At 49.0% G+C, this 12,412-nt stretch overlaps 4 protein-coding genes across 4 annotated transcripts; 1 reads left to right on the top strand and 3 right to left on the bottom strand.

The window, feature by feature from the left end:
* Positions 1 to 803: 803 nt before the first annotated feature.
* Positions 804 to 2,147, bottom strand: PpBr36_10978 (uncharacterized protein; the record flags this gene model as incomplete). Its single annotated transcript, XM_029898084.1, has 5 exons — positions 2,059 to 2,147; positions 1,370 to 1,847; positions 1,225 to 1,324; positions 982 to 1,169; positions 804 to 923 (listed from the first exon to the last, which is right to left on the bottom strand). Exons 2-5 carry the CDS (start codon positions 1,466 to 1,468, stop codon positions 804 to 806), a joined length of 507 nt encoding a protein of 168 aa, XP_029743544.1. The 5' UTR covers positions 1,469 to 1,847; positions 2,059 to 2,147.
* A 1,249-nt stretch (positions 2,148 to 3,396) lies between these two features.
* Positions 3,397 to 8,244, bottom strand: PpBr36_10977 (uncharacterized protein; the record flags this gene model as incomplete). The annotated part of the gene is made up of 6 exons (XM_029898083.1): positions 3,397 to 3,445; positions 3,786 to 4,448; positions 6,669 to 6,720; positions 6,783 to 7,130; positions 7,196 to 7,594; positions 7,827 to 8,244. Coding segments are annotated over 6 exons (1,929 nt in total), but the record flags the coding sequence as incomplete, so codon positions are not given.
* Positions 8,245 to 9,356: 1,112 nt separating this feature from the next.
* Positions 9,357 to 9,914, top strand: PpBr36_10976 (uncharacterized protein). The gene is made up of 2 exons (XM_029898082.1): positions 9,357 to 9,520; positions 9,620 to 9,914. Exons 1-2 carry the CDS (start codon positions 9,447 to 9,449, stop codon positions 9,792 to 9,794), a joined length of 249 nt encoding a protein of 82 aa, XP_029743668.1. The 5' UTR covers positions 9,357 to 9,446; the 3' UTR covers positions 9,795 to 9,914.
* A 125-nt stretch (positions 9,915 to 10,039) lies between these two features.
* PpBr36_10975 (uncharacterized protein) lies at positions 10,040 to 11,150 on the bottom strand (the record flags this gene model as incomplete). Its single annotated transcript, XM_029898081.1, has 4 exons — positions 10,968 to 11,150; positions 10,808 to 10,912; positions 10,382 to 10,758; positions 10,040 to 10,331 (listed from the first exon to the last, which is right to left on the bottom strand). Exons 1-4 carry the CDS (start codon positions 10,968 to 10,970, stop codon positions 10,040 to 10,042), a joined length of 777 nt encoding a protein of 258 aa, XP_029743583.1. The 5' UTR covers positions 10,971 to 11,150.
* Positions 11,151 to 12,412: the final 1,262 nt, after the last annotated feature.

Below are 12,412 nucleotides of genomic sequence, written 5' to 3'. Positions count from 1 at the left end.
TTTCTGGAAAACTCGGCAGTTGAAGAAGAATTGGTGGACGACATAGTCAAGCTTCTACCAGACCGGCCCCGGGCCGATTCGCCCACTTTGGGTACCGATGGCGCTGTCATTCGACATGCAAGAGCAGCAGGACATACCTTCGCCGACTCTACCGTCACGTATTTCTCTTCCGGGAGTGACTCTATCTCTATAATGTGATTGGACTAGCTTGAGCAGGATGCTTAAAAGCGCCAGTAAACCGAAATAGAATCCGGACTAAGAATGGTGGGCCTAAATGCAAGCGACTCACTCGCCTGTTCAAATGGAAGATGGCGAGTCCATGCGCCAGCTTTGCTTTCAATCTCAATGATAAGGCCATAGAATCCGATGTGCAAGCGATTCTCTGAAAAAGTTTGGTATTACGGAGCTATCATTTCTACTTATCTGAGAATATAAGAAAACGAAGAACCAATGACGCTAGATCTCAATGAAGAGCTCACGGTGGGTAGTTGGGAGAAGCAGAATTGTAAAAGATATGTGCACAAGAGATAGAATGAGCCCATTCACAGCAAGGCACAAAGAAAAAACATGGCCAGCTCCCTGGAAGAGAGAGTTGCAGCTCCAGCAGTGGCGGGAAGACGAGCGGTAAGGCTTTGCCCTGCTGTTGGCTTTGGAATGACTGCGCCGGTGGTAGTGCTAGCGTAGGTCAAATTCATAGCGATGGGAAGGGAGCTTGCGCCGGTGGCCGTGTACCAATCTTGACTTCTCGCATGATTTGCAGCTATGTATTTAACAACCCACGTTTTGGGGATGCATCGAAGTATTCAAGCTGTAGGACATAGCGTCACCATGTTGGCCAGCGGCTGAGGGAGTATGGTATATCTGATCATACTCCATAGCTTTGAGAGAATTCTCTTGTCCAGAGAATCTTTCACCAGTTCATGCTATCGAATGTCAGCTACAGCACCATGGACAAGAGTATCAACCGCAGTGAAGACATACTTGACAGAGCTGATTCAACGAGTCGCCACGTTCGATCGCAGCAAAAAATTCCATGGCGCATGAATCCCACAGCTTTAGTTCCGTGACACCGGCGGTGGTTTTCTGGACCAGACTAGAAGTAATCGACTTCAGCCAGGAAGTCCGGAGCCTGATCTGGTCTTTTGTCCAGACGCAGAGGTTGAAGCTTCCTGTGATTGTCCGGTCAGCACAGCCCATCAGCGGTAAGCGCTTGTCTCAACAGACCTATCTGGAGGCAGCCATTTGGCCTGAACCTAATATCTGCACATTCGAGGTCCAGGAGCCCTATGCTGTTTACTTCGAGGTATTTGAGTCCTTCAAGAATCTACAAGATCAGCTTCGTACTGGATCGAGGTCCAGAGGAACTCACCTGTTTCACTATGGCCCCTAGCTCTTTGACCTCGAGGGAGTGCTGGCTTCGAACTAAATCCTGGAGAGTGTGCTCGACCAGCTCGTAAACAAGGTACATAGACGATGGTTGCTCGTAAGCTTCGAGAATGGGGACGAAAAAATCTGGAGCGGACTGAAGCAGCAGCAGATTATTGGCAGTGGCTTCTTTGGAATGCTCTATAATCTTCTTGATATGAACTCTAGCATTACCTTCGCTTCGCCTCTGTGCTACAATGCATGAATGTCGGCGCGTTTTGTAAGACACCTCGACTTGTTTTTGATACACGGACCAAGGAGACTCCTTGATGAAATTCAGAGTATGATCTCTCTTCAGACGATTGCCCCTTTTTGCTCCTGGAGGCCGTGGACTATGTTGTTCTTGTTGAGCGTCTCTGGTCGGAAGGTTTAGAGGCGGCGGTACTGCCGAGTCCTCTGATCCTAACTGAATGACTGTAGTCCTATGCATGACCAGAGTGAAAAGTCACTTGTAGTCAGCTGACTTAAGCATCTGGAGTTTTGTGTGGATGTCCAGATTATCCGCGGCTTACAGCATAGAGATAAATATGATTTTCATGAATATTGGGCAATTTCTAATGCTTGGAAGAACCCATATTAACATTCTGATATGGTGTTGTCCCGAACAACCGGATTGGGCGCATCCTTGCGTACGTGGGTACCTCGGCGGAGGCGAAAATCGTAAATTTTGAGTGGACAAAGGCAACTTATGGATTAGCGACTTGTAGCGCTACGCCGAATGTGATCAACATCCCCAAGCCTCGTTCACATACCTGTCAAACATTCGAACCAACGTGGAAAAACAGCGCTTTTTTGCTGCCGATTAGCCATGAGATAGCAACAGTATAGTAGGCAGTCCCCTTGGTTGACAAGCGTACATCACACGGGCTCACGGTCAGCTTCGTCTGCCTTTCTGGAACCGAGTCAGCTTTTGGGTTTCTATTCATCCGGTTCTACTTACTGATGTGATCGGCTAGCTTCTGTCTGCACTTGGTATTCCATTCTTTCTTTTCACTGGAGGGACTCTGGATCCATGGCATTGTTGGTGGGATTTTGGCTTGATTTACATGACTGCCCTTGAATCATACTCAATCAGAGATCAGAGCTGATCTATATAAGAGCCAGGCTAGGCTGGGATGTGTGATTGTGTGCAAACCGGTCACTTTCATACGAGGCGGGCAATATTTAGTCTGACCCAACGGACTGAGACAAGCATCCATATCTATGTATCCGCGAGATATAGAAAACATTGCTTCTCGTACGTCTAGCTCCCTCATTAGATGCTTCCTTCCAAGGTCCGTCCCCTGCCTATGAGGATGACATTACCCGATCTCAGAAGACGAATCGCCTGCTTACACAAAAATTGCACTTCGTGCTTGCCTGATTCATCAGAGACTGAAGATGACGATTCCGAGACGACAAGCACGGAATTCTTCGCCTTTGCAGTTTGGAGCAAATCTGTCTTCCGCTTCCAGTACATACATTCAATCTCTAAAATGTGGAGACGGTCTAAGGCTACTTGAGTGTACGTTACAGGATGAAGGAAGGTCCATATTTGGCTCAATACTAGCTGCAAACATCCACTTTTGGCTCTAGATAAACATCTGTCGAAGTACCTCGATGTAGCTGTGAGTGCTCCATTTGGCCGCTTAACCGAAGATCCACTGCAACAGTGCGAGTGGGTCAGCAGGCAGACTACTTGTCCCGACTTGTCCCGGAACGTTTCCTATCGACGTAGGCAGCCGTTGTCAGCAATGTGGGCACTGCATCCATGGCGGTATCACGTGCTGTGCTCGCGATTGGGACGCAGGCGGCGCTAAATAGGCGATGTAGTAAAGCGCGGCACAACATTGTTCCGAAACGTTACCGCCCTTCCGCGGTTTCCAAACGCGCTCTCCTAGCAGTACTACGGTCACCAACCACGACCATTCGAGCTGCCTGACCTATCGTCTCGACGATCTTCGCCTACCTGGGATGGGCTCCTAACCTTTGTTGACGATCGTACTGCCGCTTGTCGTAATAGAAGTACTGCACTGTGTGCCTGTAGATGCAGTGCCAGGACATAGTTCCAATGCTCTGGGCTCCGCCAGAACTAGTTCTATCATGCTGTAGAAGAGCAAAGCTGTCTGCATACGTCATATATATTCAACCAGCAGAAAGCATATTCTGGACATTGAAAACTCATATATGGCTTATATCTAAGTTCATGCGACGGTTACGAATCAGCTCCGCCAAAGATGTTAGTTAATTACTATTAGCAGCTGACCTATCGCTAGAACCGCAGCTGTCGCAAGTAACCCCCGGTGGAGGTGCCTTGCCAGAGCACCAGTTCTCCCATTCATAGAGCCAATACAGCATCGGCCCTCCTTTCCCCGACTCAATGAATTCGTTGGCGTTTACGACGGCCCTCGTTTGAATCCTCTGTCACGCTTCTACGGTGGTCGGTTGTTCCAAATCTTGCACCCAACTTCTGATTTTCAGCCAATTTTTCAATCGTGAATGGCGAGCCGCTTATGTGGCATCCTCCCCCTGCACCTTCGTGCAAGCAAATTTGGAAGGGCTCATCCAATCTGGAGACCCGGATCTTCACTTGCTTACAAAACTGGCCATTGGCATCGCTGCAAGAGCCATTCCAGAAACTTCCTGGTAGGGTGACATTGTTGATTCGTAGGAAAGCAGCTTCTTCATTCAACTGTGTCATGAGCGCGTTGAAAGCGGCCGTGTTGGCCCGTAACCGGCAAGATATACTACCCGTGCACTCATACCCGCTGTTCGCTAGGTATGGGATGACGTCTCCGTGTATTGTGAAGACAAAGAGCTCGGCACGGATGCGCGAGACCAGATCGCCGAGCTCTGACGATTGTAACATCGTTTCTCGGGCTGCCTCATCTATCTCTTCCATTTTCGAAAGATCATCCAAAGGGGGTTCTGCACCGGGAAACTCTACATCAAATCGAAAGAAGCCACTCTTGGACTTCTCGATGGTCTGTCGACTGAGTAGCTGTTTCCAAGCCCGGTCAGAGTCACCGAGCTTCCAAAACGCCCTGATGAGGCGTGGTATAAAAGAATCTCTCCACAAACACTGAGAGCCTCTCTGCGGACCGCCACGCAAAGGAAAGCCTGTTCCCAATGAAACGAACAAGCTGGGATCTCGGATATTCGGGAATAAAGCTCCCACTTCGTGCAGTGCTATTGGAGCCGGGTTGTTATAGAGCAGGCCTCCATCTTGAAACGTTCCGACACCTGCAATATGCCGTGGCCTGAAATAGCTTTCAGGGGTTAGCCCGGGTTCCAAAAGGGGGTTGAGTAAGCCTACAATGGAGCCGCGGTTGCGCATCTTATACTAACGTTGGGCTCCACATCTCCGACCCCCCTAAAGTCCGGCCCCCTTGAAAAATGTAACGACGAAATACCCCTTTTATAAACCGATTTAAATGTAAACCTATCAACGCACAATAATACAATCATTGTCAGGCTCTCCCGGTTCGCTAACCTCTTCTCCATCGTTCAAATCCTCTAAACAGTCCCTATTATTTTCCTGTGCTTCATAAACGTTTTTTTTGCTGACCAAAAGCTCGTTGGGATCCGGAATTACCCTTTTCCTTTTGACCGGCCGTACCGCCTCCAATTTTGCTTTTAACAAACTGATTTTTTGCTGAGCTTCAGCCAATAAGATATCCTTGGTTTCGAAGCTTTTTTGGACTTTTGCAAACAAAAGCCGTGAAGTGGCGTTACTTTTTTCGGACCGGGAAATTTCCTGTAGTTGAAGTCGAATATCTCGGGTCGTTTTAGGGGTTTTCCAAATAAGTAAAGATTGGTCGTTAATTTTTTGGTTTGGGCTTTCCGGTGTTTTATCCCTTTGGAAGCCGTTATTTCTACCTTTTTCGACGTTGGCGTTGCTATTTTCTAATAAAAACGGGTTTAAAAGTGGTTTTGCCAAGTTCACCGGCCATAACCCCGTCGTACGCCAACCAGATTGAATGGTTTTTGCTATAAATGCTTTTGATCTGGCTTTTCGATAGCAAAGTAGAAAGTTTCGTTTCCCAACAACCGTTGAACAGCAAAACTGGTTTACAAATCCCAGGTGACGTCGATAAGCTTCCTTTAACGGCCCAAAAACCGATAAATCCAACGGTTGAAGAACGTGCGACGAATGAGGAGGTAAATATAAAAGCTGAATATTATTTTGGAGGCAAACAAGCATAAACTCGTCGCTGACGTGTGATCCGTGGCCGTCGAGAACTAATAAACGCTTTTCAGGAGTTAAAGGTTGGGTATTTGGAATAAACACCTTTTTTAACCATTCGATACCTGTTTCATTATTTGTCCACCCGTTTTCTGTTGCATGAAATTGCCAGGTATCGAAAGGACTTAAATCAGCTGGAAACCATTGTTGCTGTACGTTTTTCCCCTTAAATATAACGAGGGGAGGTATAACAGCCCCCGTAGCTGATACACATTCGATTATGCTCGTCCAACCCCGCGTTCCAGGCTCTTTTCGCTGTAATGGCCGGATTTTATTACGCCCTAACACCAGGCCATTAGATCCTTTGCCTTCCATTATACCTGTTTCGTCCATATTCCAACGGTTGGCCGGTTTTATAGTATCGATAACGGGATTTTTCAAATAGGACCACCAAGATTTAATTACCTCGGTTGTAGCCCCATTAACCCGGGCATTTTCTATTCGCCGGGGCCTTTGGGTTTTCAAAATTGGATATCGGGCTATAAAACGGCTAACCCAATGTTTCCCAAGGCTTTTTCTTTCTCCGGCGGCCTGAAGAATTCGTTCCGCAAAATAGCGTAGTTCTTGATGCGTTGGCGGAAGGCCTAACGCGGCCTGCGCAAGTACCCAATCTGCCAAATAGGTCTCCTGCTCCTGTGAAAGCCTTTGACAAAATCTTTTCGCTTGTTGAATTGACTGGGCCCCCTTTAAACGATCGTGAAGGGTACTCCGAGGAATACCCCATTTTTGCGAGGTTTTGTGAACTGATTTGCCATTTCTTATGTCAGAAATGGCAGCAAGAAGCTGATTTTCAGTGTACTGTTTCATTGGAAAGTTTGGAGCAAGAATCTTCAAAATGCAAGTTCTAAAGTGAAAAATTCGTCTAGATATTTATAAAATAAAACAAAGGGTTGACGTGGCTGAGTAGATATTTTTAGGGGCCGGACTTTAGGGGGGTCGGAGATGTGGAGCCCAACGTTACCATAGTAAAGCTAGTTAGCATAGATCGAAGCGGTCATTGAGTATGTGAGGGACCCACATTTCCCACAAAAGCGGGCGGACGGCGGAGTCAGTTGTCACCACACTGTAGTCTGTACGCTAGTTTAGTGTGTGCCTTGCTTGGAGCTTCTGTCAGTGGACTCGCCAAACTCACCGCAGTGATCCTTGCGATTGCCGACAGCGTTGTAGTTGGTAAAAACAGACGCGCTGGTGTCTTTGGTGCTGGTGACGGTGATTCCTGCGAGAATTCCCATCTCGGCCCCGGCCGAGCTATCCAAAATGCCTTTCCCCCCAAAGACCCTCTGAAGCACAGACTCTAGGTTCTTGGGGGGGTATCGGCCGTCACATATAATCGATATCAGGAATTGCAGGACAGCGGAGACGAGTGGGATTTTCAGGTTTGCTCGCGGCTGGAATGCCGTATGAGAAAGCTGCTTGAAGGTTGCAAGACATTCCTCAATGCCCCATCCATTCATGACAAGGCCCGCCGTCGTGATCGCTCCTAGTCTTCTGGTTAGGAGTGGTAGATGGTCGCCGTGTAGGAGGGGCGGGGGCATATTTACTCACCGGAGCTAGTGCCGTAGATGACGTCGAAGTGTCGCTGGACCGGGTAGTCGGGGAGCCGCAGCTGGTCTTGCAGTGTCTGCAGGAACCGTAACGGAGCGACACCCCTCACGCCTCCTCCGTCAATGCTCAAAACGCGCACACTAGCGTTGTCGGGTCGCACCCGAATCGCCATATTTCCCACATCAGCCCCGCACAAGAGACACTGTTTGACATGGTAGACCCATGGATCCAAGTCGTTTTTGTTCCCAAACACTCTTATGCAGTTCTCGCAAACACAATGCCCGCAGGAAAGGCCAAACTGGGGCCTGCGTGAAACACAGCTAAAGCAGGTCTCGTGCGAACGCACCTTTGACCAGTGGCCACGAAAGCTTTCCATCAGCCGCTGATGGGCCTCAGCCGCTGACTGGAGAGTTAAAAACCGCTTATATCGTAGGCGAAGCTCCCGCCGTACCAGCGCCACAAAAGAGGGCTGATCAAAAAAGCATTCTGCCTCTTCCGCCGCCAGCATTGCACCATAGAACACCTTCTTACAGATCTCTTCATATATTGATCTAAACACGTCATCGATTTCAAAGACTTGGGGGGGGGGTGATTAGCCAACGTTCCAACGGCAGCCGGAGGTACAACTTACCATGCATCCCAGGAGGGTACTGATGCAGGACAAAACAGGACGATATGACAGGTATGACGAAGAACTTTAGCATTTGGAACGAATCCGCGATGCCAACGAATCTAGCAACGTGTGCTACTATGCCGTCCATGTTGGATAACCCGACCCTGGATAGCTGGATAAGGTCCAGGGCTTGCCTCCTCTCTATATTTGCAGACTCGACAGCGAGGTCAAGGAAGCCAGCAAGATGGCGGGCAGAGAATAGGAACTTTTGCTGTTCTTTTAGCAATTGAACCTTCCTGCCGATCGCTAGCAGCTTGTTTTTAAGCTTGACATCTTGTCGTATCTCGTTGGCACCAGCAGGGAATTTATGGAACTGAATGTCAGCGAAGAAGCACTGCAGCTTCTCCATGAGACTCCCGGGCAGATGACTGCTCATTTTGCCGTGTAAAACCACGACGAGGTATGCAAAAGGACCGTGTTCTGTTGGTTTATCCAGCCTGACCCAGGCCTCCATGAGTTCGACCACTTTGGTCCATCCACCTATATCTTTCGCGATTATGCAAATGACATCACTGAATGGCATTAGGATGCGATGATGTATAAGACTTGCAAAATCGATAGGTCTGTCTATATGTTGGCCGTCTAAGGATGGGGTTCGTATTGACGTGCCATGACACTTGAAGGTTTTTCCACCCTGAGCCAGCTTCCGAGGTACGTCCGCGCTTGCGACGAGCAACGGCCGCGTATCAGTGACAGTCGAAGGCGACGTGAACAAATGTATCTCGCCACTTGCGGCTTGCGGAGCTGCGACTCCAAGCGTGGTGAGTATGCGGGCCTTGATCGTATTTCCAACGACTACGACGAACAAGGGACACTGTTCTTTTGGGCGCGGCAGCCTATCCAGCAACTTCGTAGGCCGTCTGGAGACTTCAAGTCGGTATGCGTGATTTGAATTAGGCTCCTTTGACTTAAGTATTCGTAACCAGGTGGGATGCTTGCAAGACAACATGCCTGAAGAGTTCTGGCTTTGATTTGGGGTCACTTTGGAGAGGGGAAAGAGGTCATTTATCTCTAGGCGCATGGAGAGGCAGGAGCTATAACCGGATATATTTGTGCAGGAAACTGTCGTCACAGTGCCGCGTTGAGCGACTATGGGGGGAAGGCAGGAAACTCCCTTTTCGTGCCGCCCAGAGCTTTCTAGCGCCTTGTTTGGCTGTTAGGTGGAAACACTTTGCCTTCTGGGCCGAAAGCAATTTAATGCTTTTAAGCCATACATTGGCAGCATAAATATCTGCCGATCTGTGATGATGGTTAGTTGCCATGAGCGACATTAGATCTTCCCAAGGCAATCTCCATTTATCTGTAGATTTGTAATGCTAGGGAATGCTTGTTAGGGCAAGTGGACGAGTGATCAATGATTCAGATCAAAGGAGCCAAGATTTTATACTGGCCAGGAAACGTACGATGTTTGTCAATCTACATGTCCTGACTGGTCTATATCTAGGTCTCTGCCTTGCCCGGCTGACCACCTGGTCTTTATCCCGGCAGCTAGCTCAAAGCCCAATCTGGCAGCTGCAGCAGCTGCACCTACTGCACCAAAAAACAACGTCATCCACCCAAATTCAACCGTTGAGCTCAATGTTCAAAGCAAAAGCTTGGAATCAACCGCCCACGATACATCCAGACAGACGGACAGCCCAGCTAGCGCAACTGTCAGTGGTTTGCTCTTAGACACATCAGGCACGGAAATGTCAACTCGACATCCGTTTGAAAGCCCCTCACAAACCCCTAGTGCCGATCCTGACCATTAGAGAAGCAAAAGCAACCAGGAGAAGGCCAGCCCTGGAACTTCTGCCGGCATTGCGATTGGAACTATCTCTCTTGCGGCCTTTGCGGGATTGGCCGTATTTTGGGCATTTTTGCGGTACAAAAGGCAGGGAAAAAGCTGCGAGAATATCGGCAAGACCACATGGACGGGCAGCCTAGTGACCTCATTCAAGGGCGTCTTCCAGCAGAGCGCAAAGTGGCCATTCAAGCGGAGTCGAGGCGTGAGTGAAGCCAAGATATCCGCCCCTTTTGCTCAGCAAAACTCGCTCAACTGGTCATGAGGGTAGATGAAAACAGCGGGTCCGCAAGGAATATTAGACGGCAAATACTTCCACCATACTTGAATCAAATATACTGTAAACTGCGGCAGGTGAACCTTGGATATCTCTAGCACCAGCTGCAATCTAACGCCACCATGTTTCCTGATATCGCGTGTCTCGATCAACATTTGGCTCATGCTTAATAACCACGTCCTGAGTGACCGTTATGCCACCTGCAGGCAAGCTCGAACTCTTGGCCTTGTTTGCCAAGAAGGGGCCGAGAAGCTGCCGGAGCGCCGGTAAGCTAGCACCGAAAACCATGGCTATCTGCTCAACGAAGGACCAGATGACTATATCCACATTGTCCCATGTGGAATCCAGCGTCACGGTATACTGAACCACGAAGTTCATGCGGATCATTGAAGTAATACACGCGCTGACAAGCAGTTAGCAATGTTGAGAACATGGAGGGACGGGGCCTCGTACAACAAGCCAACACTGAATAGCAAAAGTAATGCTACGCGATGTCGACGATCCATGTTGAGGCGCCAAACCTCTGGAAAGGGCAGAATTAGTATGGCGATGTCTTCCAGTATACTTAATGCTCCGTTGCTGTAAGCTATGGCGACGATATCCAGGCATTTGGAGCTGGTGATATGGCGGTCCCAGATTGACTCCACCGGAAGGCATTGGAGCGCAAAGAGCATTGAGTAGATGCAGCCATGAGAGGCGAGGACGACGTATAGAAGCTGTACGCATTTTTGCATCCGTCGGCCGGGGAAGACCTGACCGAGGAGAAGCAAGAACGACATTTTGCTGATGGTCTGGAGAGCGATGTAGACGATTGACCCAATATAGAAAAACTGTCGCGGGGTTAGCTACATCACGCTTTCGAAGCGGGGACAAGGGTACCTTGAGGATCGAATCTCCGTTTCCGATTGGAATTGTCCAATAGTGCATTCCAAAGCCCAGCTGGGCGATATGAAGATCGATGCCTGCTAATACCACCAGGAGAGCCTGGGCCTTCAATCAGCTTCCTTCTAGGGGTTTCAGTCAGCAGGAAAGAAAGTACCATGCTCGCGAGTGCTGCATAGTCATCTCGCCAGAGCCTTCCTCCATGTCTCTTCCTGGAGTATATTCTCAACCCGACCACGGGGACGAGCAGGGCAGAGCCAATGGCAACTGCGTTTTGCACTTCCCATGTTCTTGATGGCTTCGGGTAGGCATGGCAAAGATCGGCCTCAACGGCAACCGCGGCTATCGTCGAGTCAGTATCGTCGCCTTCCTGTTTCTATCTGGTGGACCGGCTGGCTTGCCTAATTGGTCTTCGAATGAACACAGTTTCTGAGCGCAAACTGATAGCTGAGCTTGAAGATCGAAGTTCGAGCAGATGCAATTCTCTAGCTCGTCGTGGCAAGCATGTGACGCAAGAGCATCGGATAGGCACGGGTACTGTAGAGTTAGTATAGGAGCTTATTCCCACCATGTACTTGGCACTTACAGCACACGGTGGTATTCTGCTAGTCAGATCCGTTATGGAAAGACCCACGATACTCCAGGGAGTGATTGAAAGGGCTAGAATAAGCAGAATATTCATGATTTCGGTGGTTGGTCTAGTTCGAATCGCCTACTCGGTGGAGATTGTAATCTGTCAGTTGCCGCTGCTAAGGCAGTAGCATCGAGGGGTTGGGGCGCGATTTGAGCGCAAAGAACAAATAGATACTAATGGGCAAGACTTGGCTGATGAAGACCGTTGATGGATGGCATTGAATGCAAAGTTGTCCATTCAATCCGTGATAGACTGATGAAAGCATGAACATGAACTACAGATCTGGCTGTTTGGAGGTGTGTCGTCTCCGCCCTCTTATGGCGTATACCGCAATCTAGTAGCCTTTGAAAGACTGGACAGATGGCAGGAGGAGTTATGAATTGTCACGCTCCAACCAGTGGTGCCCCCCCAAATCGGCCCTAAGCCCATCCATTTCTTCGATCTCATGCACTCCAAGACGTCACATTTCATTTTACGTGGTACAGACGACGAGCATACGAGACGGAGAGGAGCGCCATCCGTTTATCTTGAACATCATTAGTTACTACCGCTGGTCAAGGGTCCTGAGATGCTCGAGTACAACCATAGCTTCCACAGCCGTGACTTGGTGTATTATTTACAAGAAAATTCAGCACCGTTCGATAGAAAGTAGTCCTTCCTAAAGGCCATCCGGCGCGTCACGAGTGGGCATCCAGGAACTGTAGTTGCTTTGTGTCTCCTGTATCATGTTATTCCAATCATCCAGAAGGGCCAAGAGGGCATTGGTGTGAACTCGTAGCGACGGAAGTACCGACGATGCTATCTTGTGCAAGTTTCTATAATATGCCAGTTCTCGGCTCAGAGATGCTACCTCCCCGTCGGATTGTTGTGTTGAAACAGAGGTGCTGCCCCCTTGAACCTCAACACACGAGTCCATAAACTTAGGAGACGGGATTGAAATCTTGCAAGCCATTGCGTTGTTGAAAGCG

Source organism: Pyricularia pennisetigena (genome assembly GCF_004337985.1).
Source record: "Pyricularia pennisetigena strain Br36 chromosome Unknown Pyricularia_pennisetigena_Br36_Scf_12, whole genome shotgun sequence".
Taxonomy (NCBI): Eukaryota; Fungi; Ascomycota; class Sordariomycetes; order Magnaporthales; family Pyriculariaceae; genus Pyricularia; species Pyricularia pennisetigena.
The sequence above is the reverse complement of the archived record's forward strand: the minus strand, read 5'-3'. Positions and strand labels throughout refer to the sequence as shown.

Excerpts from the sequence above, each read along its gene's own strand:
- PpBr36_10976 (XM_029898082.1), top strand. The coding sequence starts at position 9,447 with ATGTTCAAAGCAAAAGCTTGGAATCAACCGCCCACGATACATCCAGAC. Across the intron at positions 9,521-9,619 it reads ACAGCCCAGCTAGCGCAACT|AGAAGCAAAAGCAACCAGGA; the intron begins GTCAGTGGTTTG and ends CCTGACCATTAG.